The 16,509-nt window shown below is 41.8% G+C and overlaps 1 protein-coding gene across 1 annotated transcript; it reads left to right on the forward strand.

The window, feature by feature from the left end:
• The first annotated feature begins 10,199 nt into the window (after nucleotides 1-10,199).
• DMRTB1 (DMRT like family B with proline rich C-terminal 1) lies at nucleotides 10,200-15,888 on the forward strand. Its single transcript, XM_036387860.2, has 4 exons — nucleotides 10,200-10,593; nucleotides 11,997-12,229; nucleotides 12,786-12,930; nucleotides 15,818-15,888. Exons 1-4 carry the CDS (start codon nucleotides 10,215-10,217, stop codon nucleotides 15,886-15,888), a joined length of 828 nt encoding a protein of 275 aa, XP_036243753.2. The 5' UTR covers nucleotides 10,200-10,214.
• The last annotated feature ends 621 nt before the right edge of the window (nucleotides 15,889-16,509 follow it).

Consider the following 16,509-nt stretch of genomic DNA (forward strand, 5'->3'; position numbering starts at 1 on the left):
CACACACAGCTGCAGTAGCACTGGGCTCCATTTTTCGCCTGAGGTGACCACATTCTTTTCGCACCTGAGCCCCTCCTGAGGCGCAGGGAGGGTCCTGCTGAGGCACCTGGGCTGGCAGGTGTGCAGGGACCCCTGAGCAACCCCAACGTGCATAGGAGCAATAAAACTGCCATAAAAATGTCCCTCACCTTGCTGTGAGGTGCACACCAGCCCTAGAGCCAGAGAGGATCAGCTGAAGGCCGTGAGGGGAGAGCGCTCTGCCCTCACACCTCCGCACATCAAAATGGCGGCCGCACTGCAGGGCGGGAAGGGGCCTTGTGAGGGAGATCAAGGCAGAGTTTGCTGCTGCTGCTGCAGTGCCACGTTCTTTAAATAGAATTTGTTGCATCCAGGCTTCCATTGTGCAGACACAAAGAACTCAGTAGTGAGGGCACCCAGGCCTCAAAGCTGCAACATGAACTGCAGGAGCTCTGCTTGCCCCAGTGAGTTTGAGGGGCTGAACTGGGTGGAGGGGGGTCAACCACCCTTGTGGTTCCCTTCCCAGCATTTTGACTAAAATTTCCATATAAGCTGTTCCCAACATTCATGTTTACATGGAACCTTTTTTTCTTTTGGAAAACCTTTTCTGCCAGGTACACAGTCTTGCAATTTCTCCTTATTTCCCTGTTATTAAGTATAGAGTAAGTAAACTTTGTACATCTGTGAGGTTTTGTAATTCCCAAAACACCTTACTCTGTCCTGTGGAGCTTGGAGGGATGCAGTGCAGGCTCCTGAATTAAATACTCTGCCAACAGAATGAATTCCCTAATCCTGCAAGTCATTTAATTGCAGTGTTTCCTGTTCAGTTCTGCCATTTCCATTTCAAAAATCAAGTTATTTTCAGATGCATTTGGATTCGAAATAGTACATGGTCTGATAGTAGTGACATTGCCACAGAACGACTACATGCATAACATATATGTATGTGTAACTGTTTCTTTCTTTTCATAGTAAAGTTTATATATCAAATTGGTTGTAAAAAAAACCCCACAAATCCTAAAACTATGGGGTTTTAATTTGTTTTGGCAAAGCCCTAATAATTCACATAGAACTGTAATTTATCAAAGGACCTTTATTATGAAAAGAAATCCTAGTAAGAATTTCTTTGTCAGGGACTTTGCAATAAAAGATAAAACTATCTACAAAAAAAAAGGTAACATGTAAATGTAACATGTAAATGTAAATGTGGATATCGAAATGGAAATTATTATATGTGAGGTAAAAAAAAAAAGAGCTTAAAGCACTGAAATTTGAAGGACAGGATAATCTCTGTCCCTGGGTTCTGAAAGAACTGGCACATTAAATTGCATGTCCAGCAGCAAGAATTTTTAATAAAGCTGCTGACTGGTGGCAGAGCACTGCTGAAAAGCAAACCTCTCACCAAGATTTCTGAAAGGGGAAAAATGTATAACCAGAAGACACAAGAGTGACCTCAACAATATTCAAGAATTTAGAAGGTTTTTGCTTTAAGAAAAACATCCATGTGAGTAGGAAAAAAAAAAAAAAGGAAAATGGAACAAAATATAAGTTAAGTTTACCAAAGGTGAAGAAGGTTGAGTGAATGTATCTCTGTTGATTAAAACCATTGCTTTAATCAGCAGAAAGTAATGCAGATAAGATCAATCTGCAAAGAAGCTTCTGCAAAGAAAGTTGTGAATAAAATGCTAAAGCAGGAAAAGCCCTTGGTTGTGCTAGAAGAGGAATTGTTTTCTCAGGGGAGGATATGATTGTAATTCTTGAAAGATCAATACTGGAATCTGCCTTATTTAATATTTGCAGTAATGACTGCCACCAAAAAGTATGCTAATGAAATTCTGCAGAAAGCAAACACTGAGAGATATTACTACCACAGAAGAGGATTAAAGGCTCAAACAGGAAAGAAATAGATATTGTGACAACTGGAATAACAGAAAGGGAATGAAATTTAAAAGCATATAACATAGGTATGAAAAACCAACAGCAGGAGCTCAACACTTGGAAACCAAACATGGAACAGATCCATTAGTTGAACAGAGGCTACCTGTAAATCACTCCTCTGAAGATATCTGTGGCAAAGCTGAACAAAATCTTAAAATATTTTAGATTTTGTATTGCTAGTAGATATATGAAATTATTAATACAACTGTACAAGGCATTCCTGGAATCTCACATTGAACATTTATTTTTATTCTCTGTGTCGGAGTGCTAGGTGGAAGTGTGCTGTAAAAATTGGAAAGCTTCTCTTACTGAGATAATGAAGATAGTTCATCTTAGTTCATCTTCTTTCCCCAGACTTATTATCAAGGCATTAAAAATCTATAATATTCACCACTTCACCATTTTGAATCACAAGACTGCTGGATAGATCAATGTCATGATAACGTGGCAAATAAATCAACACTAAAATATGTAATTTTGAGAGGATGGATACCTAATTATTTCCCTTAAAGATCCACATTACACTTTATTTACTACCTCAACACAAATATTCATGGTAATCTCTACTTTTTACAGCAAGCAAAACTCATTTAGATAAGATTTCCTACAGATGATGAAGGTTTTATTTGCTTTTTAACAATTTGTTTTTAAAAGGGTAACACAACAAATAACACTTGGGAAAAGTGAAGATTAGGATCTGTGTACTGACTGAGGCTTGTCTGAATTAAGAATGGACACAAATATTTTATTTTAGTTATGACGTTGTCTTATTTATTAAAGAAAATTAATTATTTTTCTTAACTGGTACCTTTGTAAAAGATAGATATTGTGTCTAATTGGTGCGTATATTACATCTACTCTCTTATCTCTGCTTAATAATTTAAACTGCCATACAGATTTGTACAGTACAGGCATGTATAGATTTTCTATTAAAGAGCAGGAAACCTTTGGATGCCTGCCAGTAAATATTCTGTGAACATTTTTGCCAACTGCAAATAAGAGTCACTATCATTAACACTTCAAATTTAAGAATACAGTGTGCTCAAGAATACCAAACTTGTTTGGTTTTGTATGAGTTATAAGGTAAAGAATGCTAAAATAAAATATAAATATTGTTACCATGCAATTTCAATAAACTTTATAGATACACACTTTATTCAGGAACACTCATCTTTATGTGAATGTATTAATTCACTTTATTACGTGTATTCATGTTCGTGCTTTTATTCCATTAAATATTGCAAGATAAATCTTATATTAAATATGTGAGGAAGTTTACTATAATATTGAAAAACGGCATGTTCCAGATCAACATTTTCAGGTCCATTATCCAGGGAAAACAGTCATCATATGTTAAGGGAATCCTAATAAACTTTAAGACAACAGTCCTGTTGTGTGCAAACTGATTGCAGTGTGAAATCTGTGGGCTCAAACTGCTTTGAAAGGAAACTCAGCTTTGGGAATAAGGACATTTCTGGTGGTGGAGGCTGAGGATAGAGCTGGGACACCGTGCATGAAATCCACTCCCTGTCCCGGGGTTATTGCCCTGGCATGACACAGCAGGCATTCCACTCCTCCTGCCACAAATGCACCTCCTGTCCTCAGCTTAAATGTGTGATTTTGATAAGACTCCCACCCTCCAGTATTTAATTTTAAATAAAAGTGTGTGCGTTCGCTGGTGCTGGTATTTTAAAGATGGCAATACACATGTAGAAAGAGACAACTGCTGCTATTCTGCCAAAGCTAGGGATCATTAAGCAGGATCATTGCTCATCACCAACCATCAGGTACTGTGACTTCCCACCACTGCTGGCCTTGTATTTCCTGTTATTTCACATGCACGGGAGAGGGCTGAGAGGTTCCTCTCAGCTGTGCTCTGCATGGGTGAAAGCCGCATGTTCTGCTGCAGGGCGCTTCCCTTCCCTTCCCTTCCCTTCCCTTCCCTTCCCTTCCCTTCCCTTCCCTTCCCTTCCCTTCCCTTCCCTTCCCTTCCCTTCCCTTCCCTTCCCTTCCCTTCCCTTCCCTTCCCTTCCCTTCCCTTCCCTTCCCTTCCCTTCCCTTCCCTTCCCTTCCCTTCCCTGAGCAGTGGCCCAGGGGAGCGGGCTCAGGCTGCTGCCCAGAAAGAGCTCAACAAGGGTCTGCCTGCAGCAGCCGCTGCTGTGGAGGTCAATCTTTCCAACAGCACAACCCTGCAGCTACAGGCAACCTTTTGTGACAGTTGGGTCCCACAGCTCCAGGGAAATTGAAGAGATGATCTGGTGTCTTTTTCTATTTGTTTTCTGGAGTTGATCAAACTAAACTTTCCTGACTTAAAATCAAGTTTGATTTAGATTCAAAGGAAATACTGCTAACAACCTATTGTCTGCTTCTGTTATTTCTATGCTTCATAATAGCTAATCTTGCAAATATTTTCATTTATTGTGATGAGAGATAGTCGGATTTCATGATGGCAAAGGATGAAATGTCAAAGAAATATGCCTCTTTGGTTTCCCTCTTGTTTCTGCAGTGGAAATACTTTAGTATGGCCTCACACCTGAGGATGCTTATCATTATATCTGTCAAAGCTGCTGGTCAGCTGTCTGCTACTTTGATGTCTTCTTTGTCCATAATCTCTGCTGCCACAGGTGATTTGCAGTCCTCTGTTGAATAAGTGGACTTCTTTTTTAATTTGCTGGTTCAAGGAGGTAGAAAAGAGGATGGATGATGCCTTATCAGTGCATTGATTTTATTTCCTCTTCCACTGTTTACTTTCTACATTGTGTTAGTGGACTTTTAAGTTCCAGGAGCCAGCTGAGGTAGCTCCCCAACACATTTCATGTTGGAAAGAGAGAAATGCAAGTTGTCTTAACACAGCAAGGGCATAAGTCTGTCAGGGCAGGAGAGCTTTACTCCCTCAGTTTGGAGACAGGCAGGCATCCTTTCAACTTAACTTTTTATGTTCATATTTGCAAAAGTCCTCTCCTGTGAAGATGTATCTCCAATATATGTACGTTCACTGTATGTATAATCTACAAGATTATATTAAATTGGAAAGATTATTCTGTCATTATACACAGAAAAATTTTGTGGAAATTACAAAGAGAGGGAATGCTTCTTAAACAGCATCCTTCAGTATGCCTGGCTGGAATGAGCTAATGCAAATTCATCACTGTTGGCACTTGCATTCTCTTCCCTACTACAAACCAGTTTCTCTCTGACATACAGGTTTAAGGAGCCAGCAAGAAGCTTTATCATCTCACTGGGAGTCTATCAATTCCCAGAATCATCCCCAAAGACCAGACAATGTTCTATTGGTGTGAATACCAGAAATCAATTTCAGCATGCAAGCCAGAGATTAATCATCACTACTCTTGTCTGTTCTGTCTCCAAGCTAAACATTTTGATGATAGTCTCTCATTCTATGCTGGTAAGTAACTACTATTTGGTAATTTCATTTTTATTGGCTTCACCGAAGTATCTGTGAAGGGTCCAGGCTGAAGAGGAAGAAATTATGGCAAACAGATGGTTTTATTTATTTTGCATTGTTTAGGTTACTTCAGATACTCTGAAATCTAATTCAGATGTGAGGTGGAGAAATGCATTTAGAAAATGTGGGATATGTACCAGTGTTGACAATCACAAATGGAATCCTGCCCACAGCAAGTACACTTGATGTTTGTAGTGGTCTTTCAGCTGTCTCCTGCCTTATCCATCCATTAGCATTGCTTTAGGCTTGCTGACAAGGTAATATGACAATTTCAGCACAAAATAGGTGCTAAGCAAAGATGACTCTAAACGGGCCACCTACTTACTGTGGAGAGCGTGACTGTTTCTGCATGAAATCCTTTTTTTGCTGTTTGGGAGAATTCAAATATGATTTTCTGTTCTTTTTGTCTAAGATAATATGACAAGAACTATAGCTGAAGGGAAGGAGAATGAGGACTCTGGATTAGAAATGTGTTTATTTCTCTAGGCTGAAGACTGATTGACAAGCTGAATGCCATCCAGTATAAAACTCACTAAATTTGGGAGCTTACTGAAGTAAAATGGTGCTGTAACTAAGGCACCCCTGCAGCTGCCATAGCACTATCAGAGTGGACTATCCTCTGGGTTTTCAGTTACTCTTTTTCCTATTAATGCCTACAAAGGTGACCTTCTATAGAAACAAAATGTTTCTTCTGAAGGGATAATTACTTTCTTAGACATGGAAAATAAGCAAACAATCAGGCTGTGATGATACAGTGGTCTTTATTTATTGGAAACTGACTGAACTTCTCCTATAGAAGTTTTTTACCATGGATCTATTTTTTTTCTAGATAGGGATCTTTAAATACTCTATCATTCATTTGGGGAAAGCATCCACATGTGTGTGTGCATGTGTATTTATGTCTGTCTCACTCTTTTCCCCTTAATGCATTTTATTTCTTGCTTATATGAGAGGATTATTGATGCAGAATAAGAACTGCTACGTGTTTGATTTCCTTGCTGGTGTTCATTTCTCTACAGGGCCACCCCACCCTTCTGGAACTCATGAAATAGCCAGATCACACAGCTTTCAGTTTAATCACTATTTCTTTTCTCTTAAATAAAGATCTTGTTACAATAAACAAACAGCAGTGTTAATAATAAAGTCTCTGCTGTTCATATTTAAGAACTGTTATACGTTAAAAAGATACTCAATTTTAAGTACTCGAGATTTATTTTAGTTGTGTTTGTTAAAGAAACCAGAAGTGCTTATATAACTTTGATACATTTTTAAGACTTTAAAATATGTATAAACTCCATCCAATTTTCTCTGATCACAGCATAGAGTTTCACCTTTTTGATATAGCAGATGAAAGTCAACATCTAATGGTGCTCTGGTTAAAACTGCTTTAAATACTACAACAACAATAAAACCCCACACACCTCAGTGGAATTCCTGCTTGCACTACAGAAGACAACATTTTAAAATAAAGGAATTGATGCTGAAATAGAATTGAAAAGTTAAATCTGTTTATTTCAGTTTAAAGAACTTAACTGCAACCAGATTTTAAAAAGGTTTAACCCAAACACATTTCAGCCATTTCAAATTTTAAGGTAGTTAGAATATAATCATCTTGCACTGTTTCTATGCTGCACTTTCCCTCACATTAAAAAAAAAAAGTTTACTACAGTACAATTTCACCCTGATTAGAAAAGTGGAATATACAGTGTACAGAAGTGCCTGGAAGAAGTTTTTTCATTGTCGTGTAGGCTTGTTTTGGGCAAGATCAGACAACCTCGTGAGCTTGTCAGCAGAGAGCTGAGCCCTGCAGGTCTGCGGCAGCACTGATGGATGTGTGCTGCTGGGAGCTCAGCAGCAAGAGGGGATTTGGTACTGCAGGTCAGCCAGAGCACCTCTGAAACTCTTTCATAATTTTTATAAGGAGCTTCTAACTATGATGATGCTAAAAATGTGCTACTTCTTAAAATTATATTCTGGGACAGGTGAAGGTGAGAGTTCTTCTTGGGCAGTTCTGCCTCTCCACATATTGATTATGCCCTGGCTGAGCTGTAAATACAGTTCTGCACAGTTATAATGGAGAAGACCTGATAGTAGTACTACTGTATCAATTTTTATAAAATAACTTATGACAGTCCATAATGGATACTTCCAAACTACAAAGATTAAAAGGTAATTTTTGAATAGAGGATTTTTAACTTCATATGTGATATCTTAAAAATTTGAAAGATACTCTTGATTTTTTATGTATAAGAAAATGTATTTTGACCAAGTGTGGAAATATTTATTAATGGAGATCTTAGACTGAACAAATGTCTTGATTAAGTTGCTGCTGCTCTCTGAAATGTCAGAACAATTTTCTTGCAACAGAACAATTTTCTTGCCAAAAAATATTTCTTGTATGAATATTAGCTGGAAAGTCTGAGAAGGAGGAAAAAAACCCAAACCCCAATTTTCTGCTATTCACTTTTATGACAGTCTTTTGATTTGTTCCCTTTTAGCTAAGTCATTGCTTTTCCTCACTGTCTCATGTACAAAGCAAACTGCACACCAAAACCACACACTTTATATGATTCAGAAGTTGGAAAGGAGTAGAGATATTATTGCTATTTATTTCAATAACATAAAGTCAGCAGGTTGCCTTCCTTTCATTTTGGCAAGACAATAATTCTTATAAATGCTACTTTATACACAATTCTTTACACACTTTATGTTCTCACACCATATGTTATATTAAATGCTAGAGAAAACTAAGTTTGGAAGAGTCTTTATTGAGCCTCATTTTCTTTCAAATGTGAACAGAGAAGAAAATTATAATAGACATGAAGCTGCATCCACATACAAGTCTACACTTCATTCCAAAAATGTATTTAGAAATTGTTTTATCTTCTCTCTGTTATGGTCTTCTTACAGTGTGTGATTAGGCTAACTCAAATACATAGACAAAAACATAACAGGATTGGAGTAACAGAATTCTCTGAACTGCCTGCAGAAATAAGGATTTACCTCACAAGCAAAGTAAAATGTTCACTTTTCTACAAAAAGCAAGTCTAGTTATGTTTGAAACAAACTATACGGAGAGTATAATAAATCTTGAATGTTTAGGCGGAAGTTGTTCAAAAGAAAAATCCCCATGACTTTGAAAGATGTGGTTTAATTAGTGAAGAAACTGGTACAGCCCATGGCTGGTACGCCATTTTAGAAAGAGAAGAGATACATTTCTGTGTATTTGAGTAAATGTCTTGAAGAATAGTATTATGTGACTCAGAATAGAAAATTACTGAGAAAAATACATGTTGCCTACCTTTTTCCCTCTCTGCTCAAGTATCCAAAGGAACACAGATTGGGTATCTATGAAAAGATATAATTACAGTTTTTTAAAATATGTCATCCATCCTCTTTCATTCTACAGCTAAACTAGCACAACCCTGAACATTGAGTAAAAATATGGAGCATAAAATTAGGAATATTTTATCTGTCTATATGTAATACAGAGCCAATATTTAGAATGAGTGTGGGAAGATCAAGGCCCTGGCAAAATCCTGCTGGAAACCTGCAGGACTTCGGTGCAAAATCCTACTGGGTCTTTTGCAAGTGAGAAGGCTGAAATCTCGGCTGAGCTGTGGCGGGCACAGGGGCTGGCTGCTCACTGCAGACAAGACTTGCTGCCAAACCACAGTGTTGCCAAATCCCTAACGGGCCTGCTCTGCTGGGGCCTCACCCCCCAAGGTGCTGAAGGCTGCACAAAGGCTTTCCCGGAATCTTTGCACCAAGGGAAGGGTTCTTCTGCCAGGTTTGTGAAACAAACTCCATTGCAGTTAGAATTGTTTCAGAGCAAGCAGAGAGATGCTACCTGGTTCTCTTGAAACTTAGTAGAAAGCTTCACTACCACTTGGTGATTAATTTTTATCATGTTCTCTTTAACATAGACGCTATAGCCACCTTAAGATTTTAAAACAGCTGTTGTATAAGCGAGAAAACTCAGCAGCGTTGTGCCTTACGTTGCAAAGTGGGGAGTTTTCTCCTGAAATGGGCTACTGTGTAAACCATGGGTTTGCAGCTACCAGCAGTAACAAATAACAAGCGCTTTGAAAGCAATACTAGAACTGGAGCATTCCTTAGTTCTAACTGTAAGCCTGCTTTTGTTTCCAGAGAATAAGGAATTCTGAGAAAAGTAGACAGATCTTTGGAATGACATATGCTTTCCACCTTCATCTTAGTAGCTTCTTTTGAAAAACAGAATGATGAAAGTGTTCTTTTTCTGCTGAGGCAGTCACTCCTCCTCATCAAGAGAAGCATGCTGCAAATTGGAAACAAAACGGGACTGAGGTCTCGTGCATATTAAAACCGAATGCACGAGGTGTATGAAAGTGGGTGCAGATGTTAACGTGCCAAAAGGGAAAATTAACTTTTAGGGCACTACTGTAAGGGACAGCACATTCCCGTCCGTGCACACGGGTTCCATCCAAACCCCCCACGCCGGCGAGCACCGGCACAGAGCGAGGTACCCGCCCGTGGGGCCCGTGCCCCCCGCAGCTCCTGCAGGCTCAGCCCCCATGCCTGGGCTCGGCTCCCGCCCGCACCAAAGGGCCCGGGTAGGGGGTGCCCGGGGGAGCCGTGCCAGGCGCAGGGCAGGGAGGCCGCGGGGCGCAGGGCGCTCCCCACCCGCTGCCGTGGGCTCTCCTGCCCCCCGGCCCGGGTTGTTACATGCCGGGCAGCCCCCCCCCCTGTCCCGTATAAAAGCCCAGAGGACGGGGAGGGCCTGACGGGGGGTTCGGGCGGTCGCTGCGGTGCCATGGAGGCGGCCGAGGCCACGGCGAAGGCGCTGCGGGCACCCAAGTGCTCCCGCTGCCGCAACCACGGCTTCGTGGTGCCCGTCAAGGGCCACGCCGGGCACTGCCGCTGGAAGCTGTGCCTGTGCGAGAAGTGCTCGCTCATCACCGAGCGCCAGAAGATCATGGCAGCCCAGAAGGCGCTGAGGCAGCAGGAGACGGAGCCGCCGGCCAGGGCGGGCGCGGAGCCCGTTCCGTCGGGCGAGGGCCGTGGGGCGGCTGCCCGGGAGGACGGGGCCCCCGAGCACTGCAGCCACGAGAGGAAGAAGGGCGCCCAGCCCGACAGCGGCGGCAAGGGCACGGCATGCTGGGCGCCACCGCCACCTCCCTTCAGGGACGACGGTAAGGACCTGTCCAGAGCTTTTCCCAGCATCTCCCCTCTGTTCTCTTTCCCCTGTCAAACGTGCCACTTGCGGCTCCGGCTGCCCAGAGAGCCGCTCGCTCCTGCATTCTGTCCCGCTCTCCTTGCCCGGAGGGCGCTGGGCTGCCACGTGGCTTCTGCAGCCTCGTCCCGTCCCTGGCAGCTTCGCAGCGCCGTGCGGGAGCAGCGTGCTCGGCCCCGCCGCCCCTTGCGAGCTCGAGGCTTAGGCAAAGTGGCTTTCACTGAGAGGGAAATTAGTCTGGGAGTGCAACAAAACTGGATCTGCTCCGCTTGTTTCTCTGAGTGCTGTCACAGTGTTTATAAACTCACAGGCACAAAATTCCAGCAAAAAGAAAGCTAAGTTCAGCTGTCTGTAGCTAGCATGTCATGCTAGCACTAAAAGAAAAAGACCTTTTTTCCTTACTTAATACGTGTAGCAAAGACTAAATTTAGTTGGGATGACTTGATATAAAAGTGCATTTGGTATTTAAGAGCAGGGCATAAACTTCTCAGGTGGAGCAGTTGTATGGTCTGTCATCTCTTAAATAGCTTCCTTTAATAGAGTCTTTAATGTGACTTGTCTAATTCATTATAGTAACTCCATTCTATTACTATAAGAATATTGCAGAAATTCTTACTGATGGCAGTAGTCATGAATCTGAGCCTCTGGAGAGTTGGCAGCCTGTAAGACAAAATGTTGTTCTGAGAAGACTTATTTGGACATCTGCAGTCCCCAGAGAATACTGTCAATAAGTTACCCTTTTTAGCTTTGTTTTGGAATAAAAGTATGTTTGTAGAGACAGTGGTGATAGAGATGTCTGTCAGTTCCTTCCCTTAACATTTCTAACCTGCTGAGTAACTTCAAAAAAAGATTAGGCACAAATTACAGTACTCCAGAAGTAAATCTTTCAAAGGAAATTCTTTCCCTTCTCTGCCAATCGGAGGATGGGGCAGACAAGAAGGACCCTATTTACATTTAAATAGCCACTCTTTTTCCTAAAATTTCAGAGAGGCTAAATAATATTCAAGATGCAAGATGAAAAGTGAAGTAACTAATTTCTGCTTCTGATTTGTTTGTGTATGACCCTAAAACTGAGTGTGCTGTAAATTAACCTAAGAAGTGACAGATAGGACTGCATTATTAGAACGCTAGAAAGTTAGAACTCTGCTGTTTATGTGGAATTTTAAGTACCACTAGACTCAAAAGTTAAGGTAGGTTGTTTTGCTCTTGTTGATGTACTGAAAGAATAAGATTCTGCAGCCAGTGCTTTACTAAGGATAAATTTCACAGCGCACATGACAGAAAAGTTCCTGCATCTACTTCTACTTACCTCCATAAAATTTCATGGATAATTTTATTTGTTCTTTTCTTATTGTTCCCTAGCTCACCCTGCTTTTCCTCCAGAATACACTGTCAACCCAGAATACCTAGAGAGAGAAATCCCAAAAGTGTACCCGGGGTGTTCTGGGGTATATCCTTACCACCCATTTTCCCTGGGATTTGCCATCAATGAGTCAAGCAGTGGGGAAGCTCCATCACCTCCAGGGATATCACTTCAGAGAGGATTCCGACACATTCCTAGCAGCTGTGTGCCAGGGAATGCAACCACTGTATCAGTGAGTAGCATGCTTTTAATTACCTGTCCTAATACTGCTTTATTTTAGCTGCCTTCTCTCTGGTGAAGTAACCATGAAGAGTCTTTTGCCTTATCAGTTACTTCATAGCATTTTGATACATTGCACTGAAGAAAACATTAGCAAATGATGATGTTAATAATCTGACCTGCTTTCAGTGCAACTAATCAGTTGATGTTAAGGTAGAGTGATCTGTCTCAAGACAATAAACAATAGATTATGCTTGTATAGAAATTCCCTGTCACGTTTTAGGGGTTACTGAGAAAGTAGATGGCTACTCCTGGTTTAAACCAACTACTCCAATGAGATGCTAGAACAGGTGACAAGGACTTAAAAGGGTCAGTTTTGCTCTGACATAGTCTGAGAAGTTCTTGCTCCTCAGTTGCAGCATATTATCCTGTGCACAGGCTTTCCACATGCCAATATGTGCACTGACATGGCAGCATATGGACAAAAACCCAGAAATGGTCTGATAACGCAGGTGTATCCTGGAGAGGGTCTTTAGATGGAAGGTGATCTGCTTCATGTGTTTCCCCAGGTTCCAGATGGAGCTGGAGATTTCCCTCAAGGATACTACACTCCTCTGCGTCAGTTCATCCCACCAGGATTTCTGACAGGCATTCATTACATCCCAGCTCCGGTTTCACTGAACATCCTGGCTGAAACAACCAAGGAAGTGCATGGTAAGAGAGAGTCACTGGTAACCTGCTTTCAATCCCTAACCACAGAGTTGGAAGCCCAGGAGACCCCGATCCCAGCTAGTTTTGACCTCTGTGATTGAAGTCCTGACTCCTGTGCCAGACTGTAGAGCTGTGGGAAGGGCTGACCCAGGGGAGGCAGCCTGGCATGCTTGGCCTTTCCAGCTGACAAGCACCTCAATCTCAGGCAGATGTCAAAGGCCCCAGGACTCAGAGCTATTCCAGAAAATGATCTCTTCATGTTCTCAAAAAGAAAATATTTCTCTACGTAGCTAGTGTGCAGGGCATATCTTAAAAATTATTTGGCTGTATTTCAGTTTAGACAAATGGTTAAAAAATAATGCGGGCTAACACCATGAATAATACGAAATTTCTTGCTCATATGAAAATCCTAGATTTTAATTGCTGGAAAAGAAAGATTGAATCTTCAGAATCTCTGATTCCCACAGGATTTTAAATTTCTGTCATAGATTAAGTCTTCATGCCCCTCTATTTTAAGTCTCTTTCATGTACTGTGCCTACATGTGGACACATTTGTGATTATATTAGCAAGTTTTTCATTTGGCTGCAGCTAAGCTGTGACCACAAGAGGGTAGAGCTGCTCAGAGAATTAACCACTAATACTGGATGTATAAATAGCCAGTTTTAATTTTTTTTTAATTTTAAATTTTTATAAATGAAGATAAATAAATATAACTTTCTCTTCTTGAAAATTAGAACAAAAATCATTAAGCGAGCTGTTTATGAAATAGATTATAATAATCACCCACTGAAAAATCAAGAGAGAGGAGAAAGAAGAGAAGTAGAATGATCTCAACTGAAAAGATGGTGGTGGTGGTGGTGGTGATGTGGGACAAAATATAAATGGGGTTTTTGGCCTAATTTCTCAACAACATAAGGCTTGTGCAGCCTCATTTTTTGTTAATGTCAGGCCTCTCATAACTCTTCGACCCATTAGCTATTTTCAGCCAAGCATATCTGTTGTGATCACATGCCTGCACACTACTGATGTGCAGGGGAAGCAGATGCCTCCCACTGAAGCATTTGCTTGCAGCCACGTTGTGGTGTAGGGCTGGCTGTGACCCTGCACTCAGTCCCTGACTGGGGTGTGTGTCCCTGGGCCAACCACCGAGTGCCTGCCAGCCAGCCCAGCAGTGGGGACACATCCCCCCAGCGCTCAGGGCATCCCTGCTCCTTGTATGGCTGGAAGGGAAGCAGGAGATGTGCTGGACAAGGGCAATGTGGAGAATATGGCAGGGTGGGAGTGTACAGACATTGTAGAAATGTGAAGTTATTGTAAGATACTGATAAAGGCAGTGTGTAGGAGATAGTGATGCACTGGAGGTGAAGTTTGAGTTCGAGGGGAAGAGAGGAAAACAGGGGCTAGCCTGCAAATCAGGAAGCATGTGTGAGAATTAATGAGCTTTGTGATTTGGAGGGGACAAAAATTTGGGGGATGCTGCAGTGGCAGAGAACATGTAGGGAGCAGTAGCTTTTCTGTTGGACTCTGAGGGAAGGGAAGGAACTGGGAGTAGCACAAAAACATGGGGGAGAAGTTACAATAGTGCGTGAGGGAAACAGAGGAAACCCAGTCCTGCATTGGTAGAGTGAAGTTGTACTGGCCAAAAACTGATGAAAACAGCCAACTGGGGAAGAAACATCAGTGGAGCAGCCTCCCCCAGGGAGCAAAATGCCATCTAATGACTTCAGCCCTTAACACACACCAGGGAAATCACAGCCCAGGCACAGCGCCATAGGAAACAATGCATCATGGCTTGTGTTGCTCAGAGAACAATCCAGTTTCCTTAGTGGTATGGAGAAAGTAGAAATTAATTCTACTGCATAGCATTTGTGCTCCAGGATATGTAGGAATTTGCAATTGTAACCCAGTGAGGGGGAATAATTCTGCATGAGGTCATACAAAATAGCCTGGCAGCCCAAGATGCAGATGTAAAGGGAAGAGTGAAACTAATACATTCTTTCTGGAATTCAAGATGCTTGAAAAAAGAGAAAAGCTGTAATGCGTAATGCATGAGGATGTGTTAGGACTGCATAATGTCCTTTCTTTTTTCAAAATGGAACTGACTGAAACCTGCAGTTAAACTTGGGGACATCCTTTCTCCAGAAACCTCCAGAGCTGAGGTGAAATGGGCTTTCTGGCTAAACTGTTGCAGGAAGATGGATATAGAAAGCCCTAGCAGGGTGACAGCTGGTGAGGAGAAGTATCTGTGATCTCTGATTTCAGAAGGAAATCTTGGATAAAAACAAAAAATGAAAAATTCCAAGGCTTACCTGAAAAAGATGCTCCTAGGGTAGAAGATGCTTCCAGAAAGGTTTGAGTTAGTGAGGCCAGTTCAGTTTACAGGGTGGTGTGAAGTATAGACATGTTGTTACACAATTCCATGCAGTACTGACTGGTTGTGTTACAGATATTTGACAAAATAAACACAAGATATGTCCAGTAAAACAGCCAGTACTGCATCTGATGGTAGACTCTGGTTGCAAATGGTTGGCTTTCTAAAAGAGCAAGCCACAGAAACCCAAAACCCAGATTGCCTGTGAAGAGATGAGGGAGGTTTAAATGCAAATTGCCAAGTAAATACTTTATAAAATAAAAATCCCTAGCTGGATTTGAAAGTGGATTATGATTCAGTCTGTGGAGGCCTCTGAGAATTCACAGGAGTGTTAAAAAGGCATGGCATAGGTTCACTGTAGGTAAGTGGGCAGAAGTGTCCGCCTCATACTTCTATTGTAGTGCAGCTTCAGTTGTGGAAATGTGATTGATTCCAGGTGTAACAAGAACTGAAACAGAGGGTTTACTGTTCCTGCTTGTTTGTGTTTAACTCTGCCATTTTTCCATTCTTCATTTTAGCCACTGAAGCTGACAGTGAGGATTCAGGGGTGGTTCATGAATGTGGCCAACCTCCTTCTTCCCCAGAATAAACAAGAAGAGACCAATCTGTACATTATACACAATGAATGGGCTGGAGAAGAGCTGAGAGCAGGCAGCACTGTTTCCATTTCTGAGTGTTAGTTAATGAGGGTAGAATGACTCTTAATCACTGAGCAGTCACAACAGCTAGAAGGGGATTAGTCCCTGCCTCACTTTATGATCAATGTTCGAGCTACCAGGCTCACAGCTCTGCCTCCCAAGCACTACAAAGCCCATGTTCCTAAAAGGTTTTTCAGTGGAAGCAACAAATGATTATGACTCTGAATTTGTTCCTCTGCTGAGGTTACCTGGCTCCCAGACCATGGTCTCTGAGCCATGTGCACTCTGCAGCATTTTCATGTTCATGACAGTAGTCACAAAGATGTTGTTTGTATCAGTTTGCTACAAAGGAAATCTGGTTCTCAATGTTACAGAAGAGTTCAGGGATGTGGAGCCTGAAGACTGTGTGCGAGAGGATGAGAAGACAGCCTGAGTTGCTGATGCACTTGGTGCCTAGGAACATGATTGAGCAGGGCAGGGAAGGGTGGGTGCTCTTTGGAAGGACTCAGCAGGAATGTCTTGAAAGGCCTGGTGCCTCCACATTGTTTCTGGCTCCTCTAAGGCACTTGCTG

The sequence above is a fragment of the Molothrus ater genome, chromosome 9 (assembly GCF_012460135.2).
Source record: "Molothrus ater isolate BHLD 08-10-18 breed brown headed cowbird chromosome 9, BPBGC_Mater_1.1, whole genome shotgun sequence".
NCBI classification, from domain to species: Eukaryota; Metazoa; Chordata; class Aves; order Passeriformes; family Icteridae; genus Molothrus; species Molothrus ater.

Coding starts and splice junctions, on each gene's coding strand:
- DMRTB1 (XM_036387860.2), top strand. CDS start 10,215: ATGGAGGCGGCCGAGGCCACGGCGAAGGCGCTGCGGGCACCCAAGTGC. Junction 12,230..12,785: donor GGAATGCAACCACTGTATCA/GTGAGTAGCATG, acceptor GTGTTTCCCCAG/GTTCCAGATGGAGCTGGAGA. Junction 12,931..15,817: donor AACAACCAAGGAAGTGCATG/GTAAGAGAGAGT, acceptor TCTTCATTTTAG/CCACTGAAGCTGACAGTGAG.